The sequence below is a fragment of the Drosophila virilis genome, unplaced genomic scaffold, assembly GCF_030788295.1.
Source record: "Drosophila virilis strain 15010-1051.87 unplaced genomic scaffold, Dvir_AGI_RSII-ME tig00001170, whole genome shotgun sequence".
Classification (NCBI taxonomy): Eukaryota; Metazoa; Arthropoda; class Insecta; order Diptera; family Drosophilidae; genus Drosophila; species Drosophila virilis.
This window is the reverse complement of record NW_027212828.1, coordinates 2,677,443-2,695,965: the sequence shown is the minus strand read 5'-3', so window position 1 is coordinate 2,695,965 and position 18,523 is coordinate 2,677,443. Positions and strand designations below refer to the sequence as shown.

The following is an 18,523-nucleotide window of genomic DNA, read 5'->3' as shown; positions in this document are numbered from 1 at the left end:
AGCAGATGATTAAACTTTTCAATGTTCGAAAGAGGTACTCACGACCGATAATCTGATTGAATGATGTAATGAAGTTTTTAAACTCTGCTCGTTAGCCATCAAATACAGGCGGAGCCAATCGAGGAAGACTCGATGGCGGCGAAGAGCGAATTGGAGCAGGGTTAGAAAATGAGGTGCTGTGCAGTACATCATCCAGTTGAGATTGGATGGACAATTTGATACTCACATATGTGTCTTCCACCTCTGCAAGGCCATTGTCCTGAGGATCTTCCAATTCAATTTCAGATTGTACTTCCGAAACCTCCTTAATGTATATCTCCAACATGTCCAAGCGTAATTGTAGCTCAACGTGTGATTATCTTTTTTCACTGCCATCGACCTCAGTAGACACTCTTACGACATCCTCTAAGTGTGCGATATTGCGTTTTATGTTCGCTCGCTTACGTAAGTTTGCTTCAAGAGTTGACATTATGTATCGAGAATGTTGTGATTACCGATGTGACCGAGCGACAGTTTTGATACTGCCAAATTTTCACAGCCTAACTTTAACTTGATTGTCACTCTCACTAATGTGAGCGAGCGACAGTTCAAATGCTCCCACTGTTAACAGAACAGCTAAGACTTGTAAATGTTGCGCTCACCGATATGAGGGTCGCTTGCAGTGATGAAGCAAAATGCAGTGAACAAGCAGAGGCAGCGAGCTTCCAACGACGAAGCAACGGTAACGAGAATGCAGCAGCAAAGCGAAGGTAGCGAGTTTCCAGCAACGAAGCAACGGCAACGAGAAAGAAGATGTGAGGCAAAGGCAATGAGCAATCAAACTCAGAGCGTATCCAACGCGAAGTAACGGCTACAAGAATGCAGTAGCGAAGCGCAGGTAGCGAGTTTCAAGCGACGAAGCAACGGCAACGAGAAAGGAGATGTGAGGCAAAGGCAATGAGCAATCAAACTCAGAGCGTATCCAGCGCGAAGTAACGGCTACAAGAATGCAGTAGCGAAGCGAAGGTAGTGAGTTTCCAGCGACGAAGCAACGGTAACAAGAAAGAAGTGCTGGCCAACTGTTGCTGTCGATGCTGTATTTCGCGAGGAGTTCGATAAAACCTTTTTCCAACGAAATGTTGTGCGACAACGATATGCCGTCAATTTCCACACACTAGCCCCAATGTTGGGCGCCAAAATGTTGGATCAAAAGCGTTTTTTTTTTAACCTTTTAAAAATCTTATCTCAAGTGGACGTGTGTGGATGGTATGAAGTTTTAATAAAGGTTTTACAAATTGGTGAGCAACACGACTGACTTCTATGATGATGCTTACAGAACTGAACATTTAACATAAATTAAGATTAAAGGGACCGAGCAATTGCAGAGTTCGAAAGAGAGCGAGGCTTCGTACATGGGTATGAGTGCTTATGACATTCAAATAGAAGAGAATTAGCACAATCTTAACATAATCTGCTTTGACATTGCTATTGATACCCTGACTAATGTATATATATTTAGTATTTGACCGAACAAATGCTTTGCAACATATTGAATAGGTCCTATTGATTAGGTCCTTCATGGATTTCATCCATTTTAATTTGGGGTTGTACATTCGATGCAAGGCTTAAGCGCGAAATCTCGGATGAAGCAAGATGCTGTACCCAAAAATGCCCGAAATTTCTATCGCGAACGAAGCACTGGGACTTAACATCTGTAACCCGTGCGGTCTCCATGCTAAGCATGCCTCAACTAAGGTATTTCAAAGCTTTGAAGAAGAATTTTGATTTTTGCTGCCCGATAGAGTGTTTTTCTCACAAGCACTGCCCTACTCATCGCAAGAACCTTTGATAAGTTTGTAAATCGTGGGCAATAATAAGAAGTTTATCCGATAAACAAAAACATGTGGATCTTATCTTGTCCATCGGTCAAACTAGTTAAGGGCATGATTCGACTTTTGATATAAGGTTCTGCCTGGGACTGTAAATACGGACCTAACTGGATTTTCTTACATAGTCCGACAATACTTTCTTCAGTGCTGGCAATAATGGGAAGGATCGATCTATAAACGGTTGTTCATGTTTCTCTTAGTCTGTTCACTGTTCACTGTCTACTCCTTCCTCTTTTTCTCCGTGGCATGCCATCGACACGGCCAGTTACTTTTCCATTTGACTTTCCGTGGAGATTAGCTTCTCGGGACCCAAAACGCCCGGGGCTAGGGTAAATGCCCGCCAGAAATCAGTCATCTCGCAGTTTTATGTTAGGGCAGATGTTGTTTTATTCAGTTCCTTACACGATATTGGGAGTTCGGCCCGACCGATAATTAATCTATCTGAGATCTGGAGAAGATTCTAAAGGTTCGGACTTTCGAAACGTATGGCTGCACCGTACCGCTAGATCTTCGACGACTTCTCGACATCCTTTTCCCATCAGATTATCTATCGATCCTGTGTTTAAAAGACCTTTTATGAGATGTGTACCCGGTTTTTTACCTCTTTTAACGACGTCTGCAGCCTGCTTCTTCAGAAAAGGACGGTCTAATGCCTTCTTGACACCGCTTGTCACTATTCATATCCCACCAATTGCTTTGCATTAAACATCTTGTATCATATATCTACATAATTCCTTCATTTTTCTTCAGGAGCGAAATGCTTGATTATCTTTATATCCTTATTCCTACAAAGTTCTTCCAGCTTACCGGGTATTCCTTCTTTTGGGCGTGCTCCTCAGTTTACTTTCCGTGGATGGACAGTGTCTAAAATCGTGGCTAATGCGGCGCAGTCACACAGTTCCAGCATCCGGGCCGGTTAGAGCGCTTATGGTCAAAGCGTACGTCTACCACGATTTCTTCGACCTCCTCTTCTAGCTCACCATCGATTTTTGCCCTAAAAATTATCGGCAATAACACTCGTCGAAACAGGCTTCCACTTAATTGGCCTCATACCACAGCTAGTCGACTGCGAAGGTGCATATAATCTTACGCCACCTACTCGAGGCTTTTAATTGCATTGTAGCAGCTCTTTTATCCGGTCATGCTCAGACCACGGACCATGAAACCTATCAAACCTAAAAGGCCATTCCCCTCCCTCGCCAATACTACCACCCCAGCGTGGGGGAAACGATATAAAAATATCTAGATCAAAATCCGTCTCGGGGCTGTTCATTTCATACTCTGGGCTACTGTGCTCTGGCTTTGTTCAGGTCATCCCTCTCTATATGTCAAGTTTGGTGACTCTAGTTCTTATTATTTGCCAAAATTGCTCAAAAAATAGGATATCGATATCGATTTTATCGATTGCTTGGAAACGGAGTGAGTTATCTGGCTCTTATAGGTTCTCAGATCTTTGCGTTCATACATACGGACGGACGGACGAATGGACGGGCAGACAGACGGACATGGCTAGATCGACTCGGCGATTGAGGCTGATCAAGAATATATATACTTTATGGGGTCGGAGATACTTCCTTCTGCCTGTTACATACATTTGGATTTTGCACAAAAACAATATACCCATATACCCATTTTTAATGGGGTCAGGGTATGAAAAGAGTGATGACTCAAAAGTTCCTTTTAAAAGAAGAATGCTTCTGGATAAACCATGAACCGCTTAAGCCTCCGGATACGAAACTACTCTACAATGTGCGAATCCCCCTCCGATCATTTATTGAATTGATCAGTCTCTTTAGCATTTTGATGTGACATGTTATAATCAAACAACTCTTAATAACTTTGCAATTGCGTATAGACACCCACTTCACACGTTTTTTCACCAAGTGTGTGATGGTTTTCCGTTCTCCATTTTAAGTTTTAAAGTCCAACTTTTCAAATGGTGCTCCATTTCCAAGTCACTTTATTTTTGTAAGTAAGAAAAATCTATTTCCTGTAGTTTTATATCATGAAGTTTAATGTCTTCCGGGAGTTTCTTTGCAAGTAAATTTTAAGCGGTTTATCCTCACATTGGTCACCACATTATCGAATTAAATTATTTTACTGATTTTGTCATTCATTAACACTTCTACTTAGCCCCTTATTAATAAAGAGTACCATTATACCTAAATACAATTAAAAACTTATAAAAAGCTTCTTACATTGTTACAAAAGTAAGTGAAATTAAAACAGGAAATGAAGGCTGTCTTCGGTACGTAGAAGATCTAATACTCTTGCAGACCCAACCTTTTCATAATCCTGATAGTGCTTTGCCCGTATCTAAGAAGCAGTAGTTAATGCCGAGTTTTGTCAAGATATCTTGATAATTAAAATAGGTTTTTAATTAAAAAACCTAGTTTTCGACCGATAATTTCTAGGCAGATATATAATATAGTATTCCGATGTAAATAAGAATTTGCAAAAATGAAGGGAGCATATTGAAATCTTTAAATGCCGTGCTTAATCAAAATATGTAGAATGACATACAACAACTTAATTTACGACCGATCGTTCCTATGGCAGCTATGTGATATAATGTACCGATCTTAATAGGATTTATATGAGGAGCATAGTAATACTAATTAATATCGATATTGGTCAAGATATCTTGATAAACAAAAATGTTTTTCATACAACTTAATTTTCGACGATTGTTCCTATGGTAGCCATATGATATACTGGTTCGATCTTAAAAGGATTTTGCATTTATATAAAGAGCATAGTAAAACTAATAAATGCCGAGTTTGGTCAAAATATTTAAATTTTCGACCGACCGTTCCTATAGCAGCTATATGATATAGTGGTCCGATCCAGCTAGTTCTTGCATATGTGCTGCTTGCAACAGAAAAAGGGACTTCTGCACCGTTTTATTAAGATAGCTTTAAGACTGAGAGACTAGCTCGCATAGAAACACACAGACGGAGAGACGGACATGGCTATATACCATGTACCATACATACATATACTTTATGGGGTTGGAGATGTCTCATTCTATGCGTTACACATATCACGCCGAAATAATAATACTCTCTGCAAGGGTATAACAAACGACAACAAAAAATAATTAAACATATAATACACAAAATACACGTCAAAATACGCACAACACGTCTCTAATGATAGATTTGATATGATATAGATTTTTGTTTCTCACTTCTCGCAGAATCCAAACTTTTTCGATGGAATGCGATTAAAAGATTTTTTTGGTGAAACTTTAAGTGGTGTCCGATTTGCTTTAAGCTTATTTTCAATGCTCTACATAAAAACTTAATGAATACGTGTTGTAGCGAAAGCGCGAAATGTCACCCACCAAATGGTTGCCCCATATTCACCAAGCAGCGATGGATTTTCCAAAAAGTGCGAAACACCCCTCAAATAAATTTGATCAAAGATCTTTGAAATTGAGTTTGAGGCCGATCGGATGATATACAAAAAAGTTTCATACTTTGCGTTCTCGATTTGTACTATTCTCTCATATCTGCAAAAGAGAAATGTTGGCAAGAGTATTAAATTTCGGCGTGCCGATGATATCATTACTTTCTCGATAATATTAATTTAGGGATTCATATGTTTATCAGGAAGAACCATGCATGTTCAAGAATTTTATTTTTATTTTTATGTATACGTGGAAGCATATGGATAATATTACAGACTGGCAAGTATTATGCACTAGCAAAAATGTGCGTTGTAAAAGTAAACTAGCTGGAGTCAACCGGCTTAGAAATTCACGGCTAATTGGAGCAAAGGAATTACCCCCTCCATATCCAAATGGTTGGTATGGAATTCTTGAATCATCGAAACTTAAGGCTGGAGAATCAACACATATGTCTTGTTTGGGAGAACATCTTATAATCTATCGATCTCAAGGAAATAAAATTTATATTTTGGATGCGTATTGCCCACACTTAGGAGCTAATTTGGGCATTGGCGGTCGAGTTGTTGGGGATAATATCGAATGTCCCTTTCACCAATGGAGTTTTAGAGGGAGTGACGGAGTGTGTACCAATATTCCATATAGTACTTGTGGTAAGTCAAATGCAGAAAAAATTTTACTACTCTAGAACAAGTGAAATTTATTTATCTATACATTTCAGTTCCGCCGGCAACAAAAATAAAGAAATGGACCTCCACAGAAGTAAATGGATTTGTATTTGTTTGGTATAGTGTCGAAGGATCAGAAATTCCGTGGGCTATTCCAAAATCAGTCGAAGTTGAAAGCAACAAATTGATTTACCACGGGCGAAATGAGTTTTATGTACACTGTCATATTCAAGAGATACCAGAAAATGGTGCTGATCTGGCACATTTCCGAGCGATTCACAATGATAACATTGTAGCTGAATGCCGCAATCGAAAAAAAAATCTTCTTCACTGGCTTGGATATCATCAATGGCAAGCAAGGTACATTTTACTATAAAAAAAATACTTTCAGTCGAAAGCTTCTTTCGCATCGTACTAAACATGAAATAAGTTGTATATGGTTTGTAATGGGAAAGGCATTTTGTTTTGGTTGTTCTTATCGTTGGCTTTATATTTTAGCCATGAAGCTGCGTTATACGACGTTTTCAGGGTGATAAAATGCTGGGAGAGCAAGTAATCGAATTTTGAAAAAGTTCACATAATGCAGAATTGAATGTTTCCAAATTACACTGCTGTTTTTTATTAAATGACCAGTTCACAAAGTCCAAAATAAAATGTTCGAGCTTTAGATAAAATGAATGGTAAAGCGTATAAATTGCATTACACAGAAAGGAAAATAAAACGAGAAACTAAGAAAATCTTCGTCACGCACCAAAAGATTGTGCTGTGACTACGGCGTTTAAACGAAAAGATCGCGAGGGACAATTTTTCAATGTCCTTAATGGACGATGTGATTGAGAGATTGCAGGGCCAAAGAGTATTTACTACACTCGATCTTACAACGGATTTTTTCATGTTCTAATTGAGCTCAGTTCGATAAAATTAACATAATTTGTAACAAGTTCAGGGCTGGATGGTACAATCGTAACTTATATGGATGATCTTAAAATTCCCTCCAAGAATATAAGCGATGGTATCCAAAATTTTAAGCACATACTGGACAGAGCAGCATAGCGCAACTTGCGTATAAAATGGAGCAAGTGTCAGTTTCTTTTGAAGGAAGTTGACATTTTTAGGGGATGTTAGAAAGGCATGGCCGTACAATAAGTCCATCTGTGAAAAAACACAGGCAGTTCAAAATTTTCCTATATCGCACGACCGAAGGAGTTTGCAGCGTTTTCTCGGATTATCGCCGTACTTTGGGCGCTTTGTAGAATACTATGAAATGATGAAGAACAACTCGTCGCATTTAGGCAAGCTCAGACTGAAGTATATTTGGACGATTCAATGAATATTTATAGTGGTGTGCTCCTTCAAAAAGACTCAGATGATTAACTTTTCCAACCAATTTATTTAATTAACCCTGAGTGAAAAAATATCATTGTAATGAGCTATAGTTGGCTATAGCTTTGATAAAGTGATGTGTTTACTTAACAATCATAAAATTTAAGATCGTTACCAATTGTGACGCTTTTGCTTTGACCTTGAGAAAACGTTTCGCGTTGGCCATTATTCCTTTAAAATTTTAACTACAGCATTGAACATCGAAATGGCAGAAAAATTAGGCTTGTTGATGCTTTGGCCGGCATATCCTGTCTTATGATTGAAGACTCACTGCAGCACAGATTTCAGCAAGCCCAAGCGAGAGATGATTGGCAAGCAAGGGCATTTCTAAGCAAAACGAACTAAAAATTGAGAAGACATTCTATTTTCCGCAGCTATCGTCAAACATGCATCAAATTGTAAAAAGTTGCATAGAATGTATAATATTTTAGAGCAAATCAGACAAGAAAGAAGGTTTTTGGCAGCAATCGACAAAAAGGAGTCTTTAGGTACGTACCATGTGAACCAAGTCCGTCCAATATAACAGACTAGTAAAAATTATAGCTATATTTGGGTGATAGTCGACGCATCTGTAGATCTACTAAGACGCCAGGCAGGAAATCCTAATCGCATGATAATTTCGTTTCAAACTTCTTCAAGGACTACTGTGAAGCAGAAAGTATACGTATCCATAAAATTGTAATACTAATGTTTAATTTATTTAATTATTTATTAATTAATGGTCAAAAAACGAGTGTCTTCCTTATTATTCAATAGCTTATATAATAGATAATAGAATTATATGTTAAGGCCTAGTTTAAGAATCCAATTTCTAAATTGCATCACCGACCGTTGGAGGTGATTTATTTGCCAGTCCGGCCAGCTGTGCCCCTTTTTAAAGCTAATTTTGTCAGTGACGCTATTAGACCTTACATCTAAGCAGAAGGTTGTAAGTAGGAAAAAAGTGTTTTTAAGTAAGATTAACAAGTAAGAGGTTCTAGTCGGGCTCCCGACTAAGGAATACCCTGAACCCTCTTATTCTTAAAGCTGCTGCCCCATTCAATTGCGCAGTTGCATATAACTTTGGTTTTCTTTCTTAACCGATCTTTATGAAATTTTCTGCAGTATATGTTATTGTACCATAGAATATTTGTGTATTCTGAAAGAGTCAATTGCTATAAAATTGTGGCTTAAATTGGTTGCCAATAAAAGTTAAGTTATTAACTTGGTTTATAACTCTGTGGTGGTAGCGGGGAGGTAGCGATGGGTATAAAATGAAAGATACTTAACAAATATATAATATTCTAGAAGCAACATATCATATTTGGTGGCTCTAGCTCTTATTATTTACCAATTTGCTCAAAAAAAACGGGATGTCGATATCGATTTTTTATTATTATTTTTATCGATTGCTTGGACACGGAGTACGTTATCGATTATCGAAAACAACCTCGATCTGCGCAGGCACAAGGAGCACCTACATCTAAAATTTCTCTAGCTCTTATAGGTTCTGAGACCCTTGCGTTTATACAAACGGACAGACGAACAGACAGACAGACGGACATGGCTAGATCGACTCGGCTATTGGTGCTGATCAAGAATATATTTAATTTATGGGGTCGGAGATGCTTCCTTCTGCCTGATACATACATTTGGATTTTACACACACAATATACCCTTATTTTTAATGGGTTCAGAGTACAAAATTAATCTTAATTTTCTATATTCATCAATAAATACAATAAAAAGGAAAAAAGAAAGTGGAAGAAAAAGAGTCTTAAGTAGATAGGACAACGAGAAAAGTAATGGCAAATCACCGACACGGTGGGGGAGAATTTTTTCAGCCTGTCCGGCAAGCTTTGTCCCTGCTCATAGCTGGGAATGGTCAGCGATTTCCCGAAGGTATCCTGAAAGCAACGATTTTATTAGTGGTAGAGAAAGTTCGGTAGAGAAAACGTGATGCAAACTATTATAATTTTTACATAGCACGCGAAAAGAATTGTGCATAGCGTACTCTGTTGTGCAGGTAGATAGGAATAAGGGGCGATAATTTCTGGTTGGTCTAGCCGGAACAGAGAATTGAAGACGCCCTAGCAGAAAAGGATAATCTATGTCGCCAATAATCAACTTATGTAGGAGGACAACACCGAGAATTGTCCTACGGTTGGTTAACGACGGAAGGTTGAGAAGAAGCAGTCTGCTGGAGTAGGATGGCAACCGAAGATTAGGGTCCCAATTTAAGCATCGTGAGGCAAAAAGCAGAAATTGCTTCTGAACAGATTCAATACGATCCTGGCTATTGTTATACTGTGGAGACCAGATACAAGAGCAGTATTAAATGATAGGGCGAACAAGAGAGATGTACCGAATTTTCGTTGCAAAAGGCTCTTTAAACTCTAGACCATCGTTTAATGAATCCAAGTACATCTTTTGCCTCATTAACGATGGTATCTATGTGAAGATTGAAACAGAGTTTAAAATCAAAAAGTACGCCTAGATCCTTAACTGTTAGTATACATTGCAAAGAGATATTGTCGATTGTATAACTGACGTCATAACTGATGTCATAAACATACACTTTGAACAATTTAGATGTAATTGATTGGCCGAACACTAAAGTTGCATTACATTCAAATCGTCCTGTAGACGAGAATGATGAAGGGGCATTACTCTTTGGGTCCTACCTTTTAAATAAGAATTAATCCAAAACAAAACAACCTATTCGGTCAAGTTAAAAAGTTAAATGTCATGGTGCACAGAGTCAAACGCCTTACTGAAGTCAGTGTAAATGAAATCAGTTTGCATGCAGGAAAGCATCATTTACCAAGGAAGTAAACTCAAGAAGATTGGTCGTAGTTGACCGATTCTTTACGAATCCATGTTGAACAGGGGAAACAACTGATTTGCAGAAATGCTGCAAATTCGAAGTGATAATTTTTTCAAATAATTTAGGAATAGCGGACAGTTTTGCAAAGCCCCTCTAATTTTGTATATCAGACTTCCCACCTTTCTTGTGAAGAGGAATGATATAAGATTCTTTCCAAATAGATGGAAAGACAGAAATTTCAAGGGATAGATTAAAAAGTTTTTGCAATAAATAAAGAAGGGAAGAATTACATCCTTGAGTAGACAACTATGAAAATTGTCCGGGCCAGGAGAGTAAGAAGATTTTAAAGAGTTTACAGGAGAGAGGAATTTGAAATAATGGAAGGAGGCATAGAACTAGCTGAAGAAATAGTATAAGGGTAAGAATTAATATTAGGATAGACTGAAGAGTAAGTTGATTGGAAAAAATTAGCAAAGAGGTTAGCTGAAACAGAGTCATTGCTTGCTTCATCCACCCCAAGAGAAAAAGAAGATGGCAAACAAGAAGAAGAAGATTTAAGTTTCAAGTTTACAAAATTATAAAACTCTCTCGGATTTTGCGGAAATTGCCATTTACAACGAGTTAATTCTCATAGCATTGAGAATTAAAAAGTTCTTGGCTATGAAAAATTTAAACTTATTAAAATATTTAGATTTTACATTTTTTAGATGTGATAATCTGGGAGTACACCAGGGTGGTTTTGAAAAAGTAGTCGAAGGAATTGACTTGGGAATACACACATCTAATAGGGAGTTTAGGGTGATATAAAAAAAATTAATGGCTGTATTCATATCAACCGAGTCATATAAGAAAGACCAATCGATTGCATAAATAAGCTAATTCAGCAAAGAATAATTTCCTTTGCGAAAGCAACAGCAGGGCTTATTGGCTGAGGAGCACAAAATGAAAGGATTACAATTGAGCTTTGCAATCTCTAAAGTAGGATGATAGACATCCTCAGGAAGAGATAAAGGAGGGATCCTAGACACATTAGAAATAAGGTATTCGTTAAGAAATACAAGGTCAAGTGTTTTATTCAAATGATTAGAAATTGTATTTATTTGAAATAACGAAAGATCAAGCATGCTGTCTATAAAATCGTGCTGTGCTAAGGGCACTAGACAATATTCAGCAGTAAATAATGACCACGAGATGCTCGGCAAATTAAAATCACCCAACACTATAAATAGGTCATTATCACGCACGTGTGAAGAAACTTCTTTAATACAAGTAATATGTTTCATATAAACTTGAATATCAGAAGAAAGAGGGACATAAGAGCATGTTATATAGATATTCCGTGTAGGAAAAGACACCTTAACTGAGACAATCTCAGCGTCAGCAGGCGTAATAAAAAAGAAAAGTTCTGACTGGAGATTAACACCCCACCACCTCGAGTAGGCCGATTATTTCTATACAAAATAAAGTTATTCGATGATATGATTGGGTTTAACCATGTTTCTGTAATGCTATTATATTCGAATCGAAGGAAGTGTTGGCTATGAAAAGATTTTTAAACTTTGAAATGAGACCTCTAACATTCTGATCATGAATAAAGATTTGGTCAGAAGGTGAAGTTAGTTTTTTGGAGCAGAAATGGTACCCTGTATTGAAGGGACTGGAAGGGTGACAGACTGGTTACGCGTTTTAGGCTTGAACTCGTGAACTATCACGTGTGGAGGCCAATATTTGGGATCACAAATGATTGGGAACATATCATGCGAAACATTTATTTTGAATGATTATATTTCACGAGGGGTGGAGAGCTGAAATTTGGTTATTGACACGCTAGCAGAAGATTTGCTAGCAATATAGGCTGCCAATGACTTAGAAGTGGTGTTTGACCAAGGCCGAGACACAAAAACTTGCCCACGAGGGGCAAAGAAGGAACTGTAGGTAATACAGGAGTTGGAGGAGTTAAAGAGGTACAATGATTGTTTTTAACAATCTGGGCAAGATTGCGCGCAGGTCTACCTTTGCGACCAGGAGCTGACGGGGCTGAGGTAGTTTGGATAAGTGGGGCGGGATCAGGTACGGGCTCTACTGGAACTACTGCAGGGGTTAAAATATTGGACAGTCGCTTGGAAAAGGCGATAAAGACAACATTAGAGATAAATCCAAGTTGCTAGAAAGGGACAAGAAAGGCGTAGGTGTCTGAACTGACGTAGAGGGCAATTGCAAAAGTTGAGGCTCCAACCGGCGATTGGTTGGAGACTTGAATTTATGTTTGCCATGCAACTCGAAACTCGAGACAAAATTACTCGAGAGATGCTTAGCTACATAATTCAATTTTAAAAATTGATTTCTCACAGAATTATACATTCTGGAGAAATCAATTTGTTTGTCGATGCATTCTGGGCACGACCAACGCAAGCCGCAGCAGCCCTTCTTGGCAATTGCAGCGATCTTGTCGTAATCACGCCCAGTGAGACCTGCACACTTAGCATGCATCATATTTTCACACAGCCAGCAATTTAACAAATTGCCGCAGTGCAGAATCATCAGCCGGCTTGAACGTGCATGGTTTCTTACAGCACGACATAATTATTAAATGCGTATGCAAATTGCGAGAGCGCAGAGCAAACCGAAAACGGTGCACAAGGTACAGAAAGTGTATACTCAAAAAACAATTATTCGCACAAAAACAAATTGTTTGGAGCGAAAACCAATAGTAAAAATTTGCGGGAGCGCGATGCACAATCAGAAAGTATGCAGCGAACACACGCAGAAACAATTGTATGCACAGGGGAGCACCAAAGCAAAAGAATCAAAACAGGCACAATTTATAAAAGCGTTTTAAATAAATCACCGAAAAACGCAAAATTTTGAAACACAAAGCAGGACAAAAGTGCAAAAATATATATAAAAATCTTAGAGCACAAGTAAAACACGTCAATCACACTCAGCTCTTACTCTCTCATGTTGCCGAAACTATATCGTGAAAATCTTTGTAGCTGCTATAAACATATTGATTTCGTTCAACAGCCAATCAGCAGAACGCCTTCAAGAATCACTAAAGCTTAACCATTCAGATTGTTGACTGGTGTAGAGATAAAACTTAGAAGAATATCGCACTCTCGGGGGACTCTAAATGGGTAGCACGTTATCTCTCCAGTGGCTATGATTTCAATAACATGAGTTACAATTACAGAGAGTGGCGTTTTTCCTATGGACACATCCGGTAGTTTCCCCACCAGTGATGTTTGGTGTTCCAGTCTCCGCCTACCAAGAATTTGGCCCGGGTGGTCGAAGAGGGCTTGAAAGTGCGCTTTAGTCAGTCTTGAGACTGGATGCAGTGCATATGGCATACAGCATATATGCGGGTTGCATATGTCAGTGGCAGGACGACCTGATCAGCATTGGTACTCCTCCGCTGTTGTCTGCGTTATTGGCGGTGTGGAGAGTGTAGCCTGGCACTCTCATGGTGGTACAAGAGCGGTAGTGAGTCTCAGTGGGCACTGGTGGAGTTCTATGAAAGCTGGATCTCGTTCGATTTCGAAAACTCTCCGTTGGAGTTACACAATGCTAGTCTAAGAGAGGTCATTTTAGATACTGTTGTTTATTGCACTAGCATTTTTTAGCGCTTGCTTTAGATTCTCTACGAGAGACAACATTCTATCCAACCTGGCGAACAGTTGATCCAACCTTAGCTCGAGAGCTGAGTTGGGACTGTTGTAAGCAATTGGATGGAATCGGACACGGAGCGAACTCTGCGCTCGGGGGCTGGCTAACGCGCTGGCAAAGAACTTCTGACCGCGAACGCAGCTGTGGGCAGGAGGCCCAGCTGGGGCCGGCTTATGTCTCTGTTATTAGCGTTGTGCTGATTCTTTTTGCTGGAAAATGTACTGCAGGTACTTATTGAAGCCTTTAAAGTTTTCTGCGTGAGATTCGCTATAGTGTTAGCAAAACATGTGTCATCTATACATTGCTGTTGGCAGTTAGCTCTACTTCCATACACATGTGGCTTTCCCATTAGTCACAGAGGTCCGAGAACCGGGTTTGGCTTCAATTGTGCTAGCCTTCTAGGGAGTTATATTGATATATGGCCTTACCCTTTATTTTTTAGCGGCGCACTTTTTGGGCTTCCTTTTGTCAATTGACTGCAGTTTTGGGCTGGTATTTGGAAAGACGGAGTGAAGGGACGGGGTGGAGGGACGGGGTGGAGGGACGGGGTGGAGGGACGGGGTGGAGGGACGGGGTGGAGAGGCACTGGCAGCTGATGCCACTTGCGAGGGACGACGTTACTGTAGTCGTTCCTAGGGAGCAGGCAGATGTGGAGATGCACGACGTTGTGGGCAGCGTAGCGCACTGAGTAATATATGGCGGTAGAGCATTCGAACATTCGGAGAGTGACAGGTAGGTGGCGTAGGATAGTAGTGAAAAGGATGAATTCAGTTGTTGGACGCCATTAGATAAGTTAGTTACCAACACTTAACAAGCTGCACTAAAGATATAGGACCTCCTACGCCCTGCGCAGCTCGAGTTTGTTCCCGATAATCAATAAATTACACTGTTATGATAAAATTCGATATTGAGTAAATTGGGTAAATATTAAGAGCAAGAGTCTCCAAACTTGATATGTTGCTTCTAGAATGTATATACCAAGTACCATTCATATTATACCTATCAAAACCTCTCCGCTACAGTCCCAGAGCTATATATAAAGTTAATAACCCAACTTATATTGCCAACCAATTTAAGCCACATTTTAAATATAATTGATCTATCTGTCATATGCAAGCATGGAACTCAAGATAAGTTAAAAAAAAGCTAGAGGCGTAAAACTTCGAACGTAGGTCTTCCTAGTTCCCAGGCAGCATAATTCTGTTTCCGAACATAACTTGCCCTATGTAGCTTAAAAAAAAAGTATATAAAGATCAAGTATTTATCATTTCATGGCAATAGAGGCATATAAAAAGTAGTATGATCTTGAAATTATTTTGCCCATATTGCATTACAATAAGCATTACAATCCCATGGTTCTTAATATTAGTGATTGTTTGTTTTTTATTCCCTTGCAGAGGGTATTATATTTTTTTTGTGAAATGTGTTACGCATAGAAGGATACCTCTCCGAACCCATTAAGTTTATACATTCTTGATCAGCATCTCAATCAGCATCGAGCCGAGTCGATATAGCCATGTCCGTCTCTCCGTCTGTCTGTTTCTATGCGAACTAGTCCCTCAGTTTTAAAGCTATCTTTATGAAACTTTGCAGAAGTCCATCTATCTGTTGCACGCTGCTCGCCGGACCACTATATCATATATCTGCCATGGGAACGATCGGTCGAAAAGTAAGCTGTTGCAAAAAAAAAAATTTAGTTTTACAAGATATCTTGCCCAGAATTGGCATTTATTAGTTTTACTATGCTCTTTATATAAATGCAAAATCATATTAAGATTCGAACACTATATCATATAGCGGTCAATCGAAAATTAAATTGTTGCACGGAAAACTTTTTTGTCATTCAAGATATTTTAATTAAACACTGCATTTAAAGATTTTACTACTCTCCCTGCATTTTTGCCAAACCTTATCAAGATATATACTATATCATATACATATCTGTCATGGATACCTTTTTGTTTAACAAGATATCTTGACCAAACTCGGTATAAACTATTTTCCCTGTGCTTCTTAGATACGGGCAAAGCACTATGAACATTATGAAAAGGTTGGGTCTGGAAGGGTATTAGATCTTCAGCGTACCGAAGGTAGCCTTTCCTTTTTCGTTGATGTTATAAACTGTGGAATAATTACAAATTCATACAATGATAATGGACTTAAAATGGGTAATTCAGCATTGAACAAATAGCTGTTACTGGCAGAAAGAGCCATTTCTGAGACCAGAATGAAATTTATTGAGTTATAAAGAATTTTAAGGTCTCTGAATAGTTTAATTTCCGAGGCTTTTTTATTTTATACCCTACTTGAAGGTTCCAGCTCCATAAAGTATCTATCTTCTGTATCAGTACTGCGTATGTTTGATTCTATGCCAACTTACAGCTATCTTTATATAACTTTGCTCAGGTGCGTCTTATTGTTGCAGGGAGAACGTATGTCAGAAACGATCGAATACGACCCCCATATATAAGTATATCTATGACAGGAACGTTCGGTAAAAAAAGGGGTTTGTTTATCACCAAATCGTGTCGGTATTTATTTTACTTATTGTATTATGCTTCTGACAATTAGTTGGGATAGGATGTAGCAACTGAAGGATCTGGATCAGGATCTGACAATACCAATTAGGGTCAGTAAATTTATGTTTCAAATCCAGCTTCAGTTAAGTGATTTTTTAATTTGCGTCAACCATTTAAAATAAGAATGTAAATGGCCAATGAGAGAACAAAATATCTCCCATACTTGTGTGTTCGAATACGATTTTTACCCAATGTGCCTATTTTAAAATTTTTTAGTTAAATTGCACAGAATATTGCCTAATAAGTTGTATCATATTAGTTGTGTTTATTTTTAATGTTGCCCTTTATAATACATTTAAAAGATGCTAAGAGATTCAGTCCACATATGAATAAGCACATAATGGTGACCCACTTAATTTATTAACTAGGATTTTAGGTTTTTGCCTGATGTAGAGTGATTATCTATTATATGTAGAGCTGCAATATCTGGAATTGTAAATAATAATTTACCATTTTGTGTCTTATTGCAATAATTTCATGTTCAAGCATATTTATTTTTTAAAAATCCGGGACTTCTATGAAGCTAATTCAATGCCTTAAACTGTTGACCGTAAACGACTTTTAATGGCTGCCATTGTCAAGTATACTTCAGCTTGTAGCTAAGAGGTCTGTAATGGACACAAGTTGAAAGTTGAAAGAGAAAAGACGGCCTTCAATTTTAATATCACTTCATTAATATAGTAATTAAACATTTATCTCTGCGTTAATAACTAACTACATTTCTTGCCTATCAAAATGTTAAAAGTCTTTCATCATAGCTGTCTAACCTTTAATTGGATTCCCTTGTTTTCGATTTCGATATTATCGGCTTAACCGGGAGTCTCAGATTCTACAAGAGCTTTTTTTCTTCTTTTTATGTGAATCGCAACCCAACCGACCGAGGGGCGCAGTCGTGTAACGTACGACACGAAAAGCAAAATTGTTATAGTCATTACAGAGAACCTTGAACGGTTCATGGAAAGCATAATTAGTTGAACAAAATTAAGGCGATAGGGGTACAAAATTTCGTGTTAGTCTGGTAGCGATAGAGAAATTTAATTGGCTAGTCAACACAGAAGAGTCAAATTCACCAGTAATAAATTTATGAATAAATATTACCCCCAATATAGTTCTACGATTAATCAAAGAAGGAGGGTTTATCATTAGAAGTCTGCTAGAGTATGACGGTAACCGCACACGAGGATGAAATTTACACCATGAAGGGCAAACAACAAGAAGGATGTGAAAACCCAATTGAGGAGGGCTTCCAGCAAGGAGTGTTTGACAAAGTCGAAAGTCTCAGTGAAATCAGTATACATAACGTCAGTCTTCATTTTTTTCTTAAGCCCATCAATTTCAAACGAAGTAAACTCAAGAAGGTTAGTGGTTGTAGATGTTTGCTTCGCGTACCCATGCTGGGAAGCTGAAATAATATAACTACATAAATGTTGCAGTTAAGAAGTTATAATTGTCTCAAAAGCTTTAGGTATAGCGGATAATTTGAAAATACCTCTATAGTTTCAACATCAGACTTACTTCCCTTCTTATGGAGAGAAATTATGTGATTCCTTTCAAATGGTCGGAATAAATGAAGTATTTACGGACAATTCAAAGATTTTTTAAACAGGTTCACGTAGTGCTGCAGCGCAGTATCTAAGCATGCAAGCAGGAACACCATCAGGGCCCTGTGAATAAGCCGGCTTGATAGTGCTAATGTCGCAAAGAAACGATCTTTCGGTATTATTGGGCCTTAATATGCAGTTCGACCTCTGTTGCTGATTAGGATAGGGCTGTGTTTATTTTACCTAGAGGAGAAGTAGGTAATTTGAAACAAGTTTGCGAACTGATCGGCTATGCCTGGATCAGTGTTCGCGCTCTCATCTGCAAATTTAGCCGAAGAGGGAAAAATAGATGTCTTTTATTGAGTATTTACAAAGCTTACAACTTTTTAAGGATTATGTGCAAATTGAAGGCGACAACGCCGAAGGCAATCCTTAAAACAGATGGAATGTTGAGTGGAAAAATTCGATCGGGCAACTGAATAACGGGAGAAATCAGAATGATTTTCCGATTTCTTAAACTTTTTATAACACTTAGATTTGACATTTTGTAATCTCATAAATTCATTTGAGAACCAGGGAGACCTATCAGGCCTCGCTGCGTGATCA

The 18,523-nt window shown here is 38.4% G+C and overlaps 1 protein-coding gene across 4 annotated transcripts in view; it reads left to right on the top strand.

Moving 5' to 3' along the window:
- Nucleotides 1–18,523, top strand: part of nvd (cholesterol 7-desaturase nvd) — a 74,476-nt gene that overhangs the window by 29,677 nt on the left and 26,276 nt on the right. For 3 of the 4 annotated variants that reach the window (XM_070210810.1, XM_032440793.2, XM_032440794.2), the window contains exons 2-3: nucleotides 5,537–5,930; nucleotides 5,999–6,305. In XM_070210810.1, coding sequence (XP_070066911.1) covers nucleotides 5,537–5,930; nucleotides 5,999–6,305 — 701 coding nt within the window. Of the gene's footprint in view, nucleotides 1–5,536; nucleotides 5,931–5,998; nucleotides 6,306–7,702; nucleotides 7,813–18,523 lie in introns of those variants that run through there. The other variant, XM_070210811.1, reaches the window with a different exon arrangement.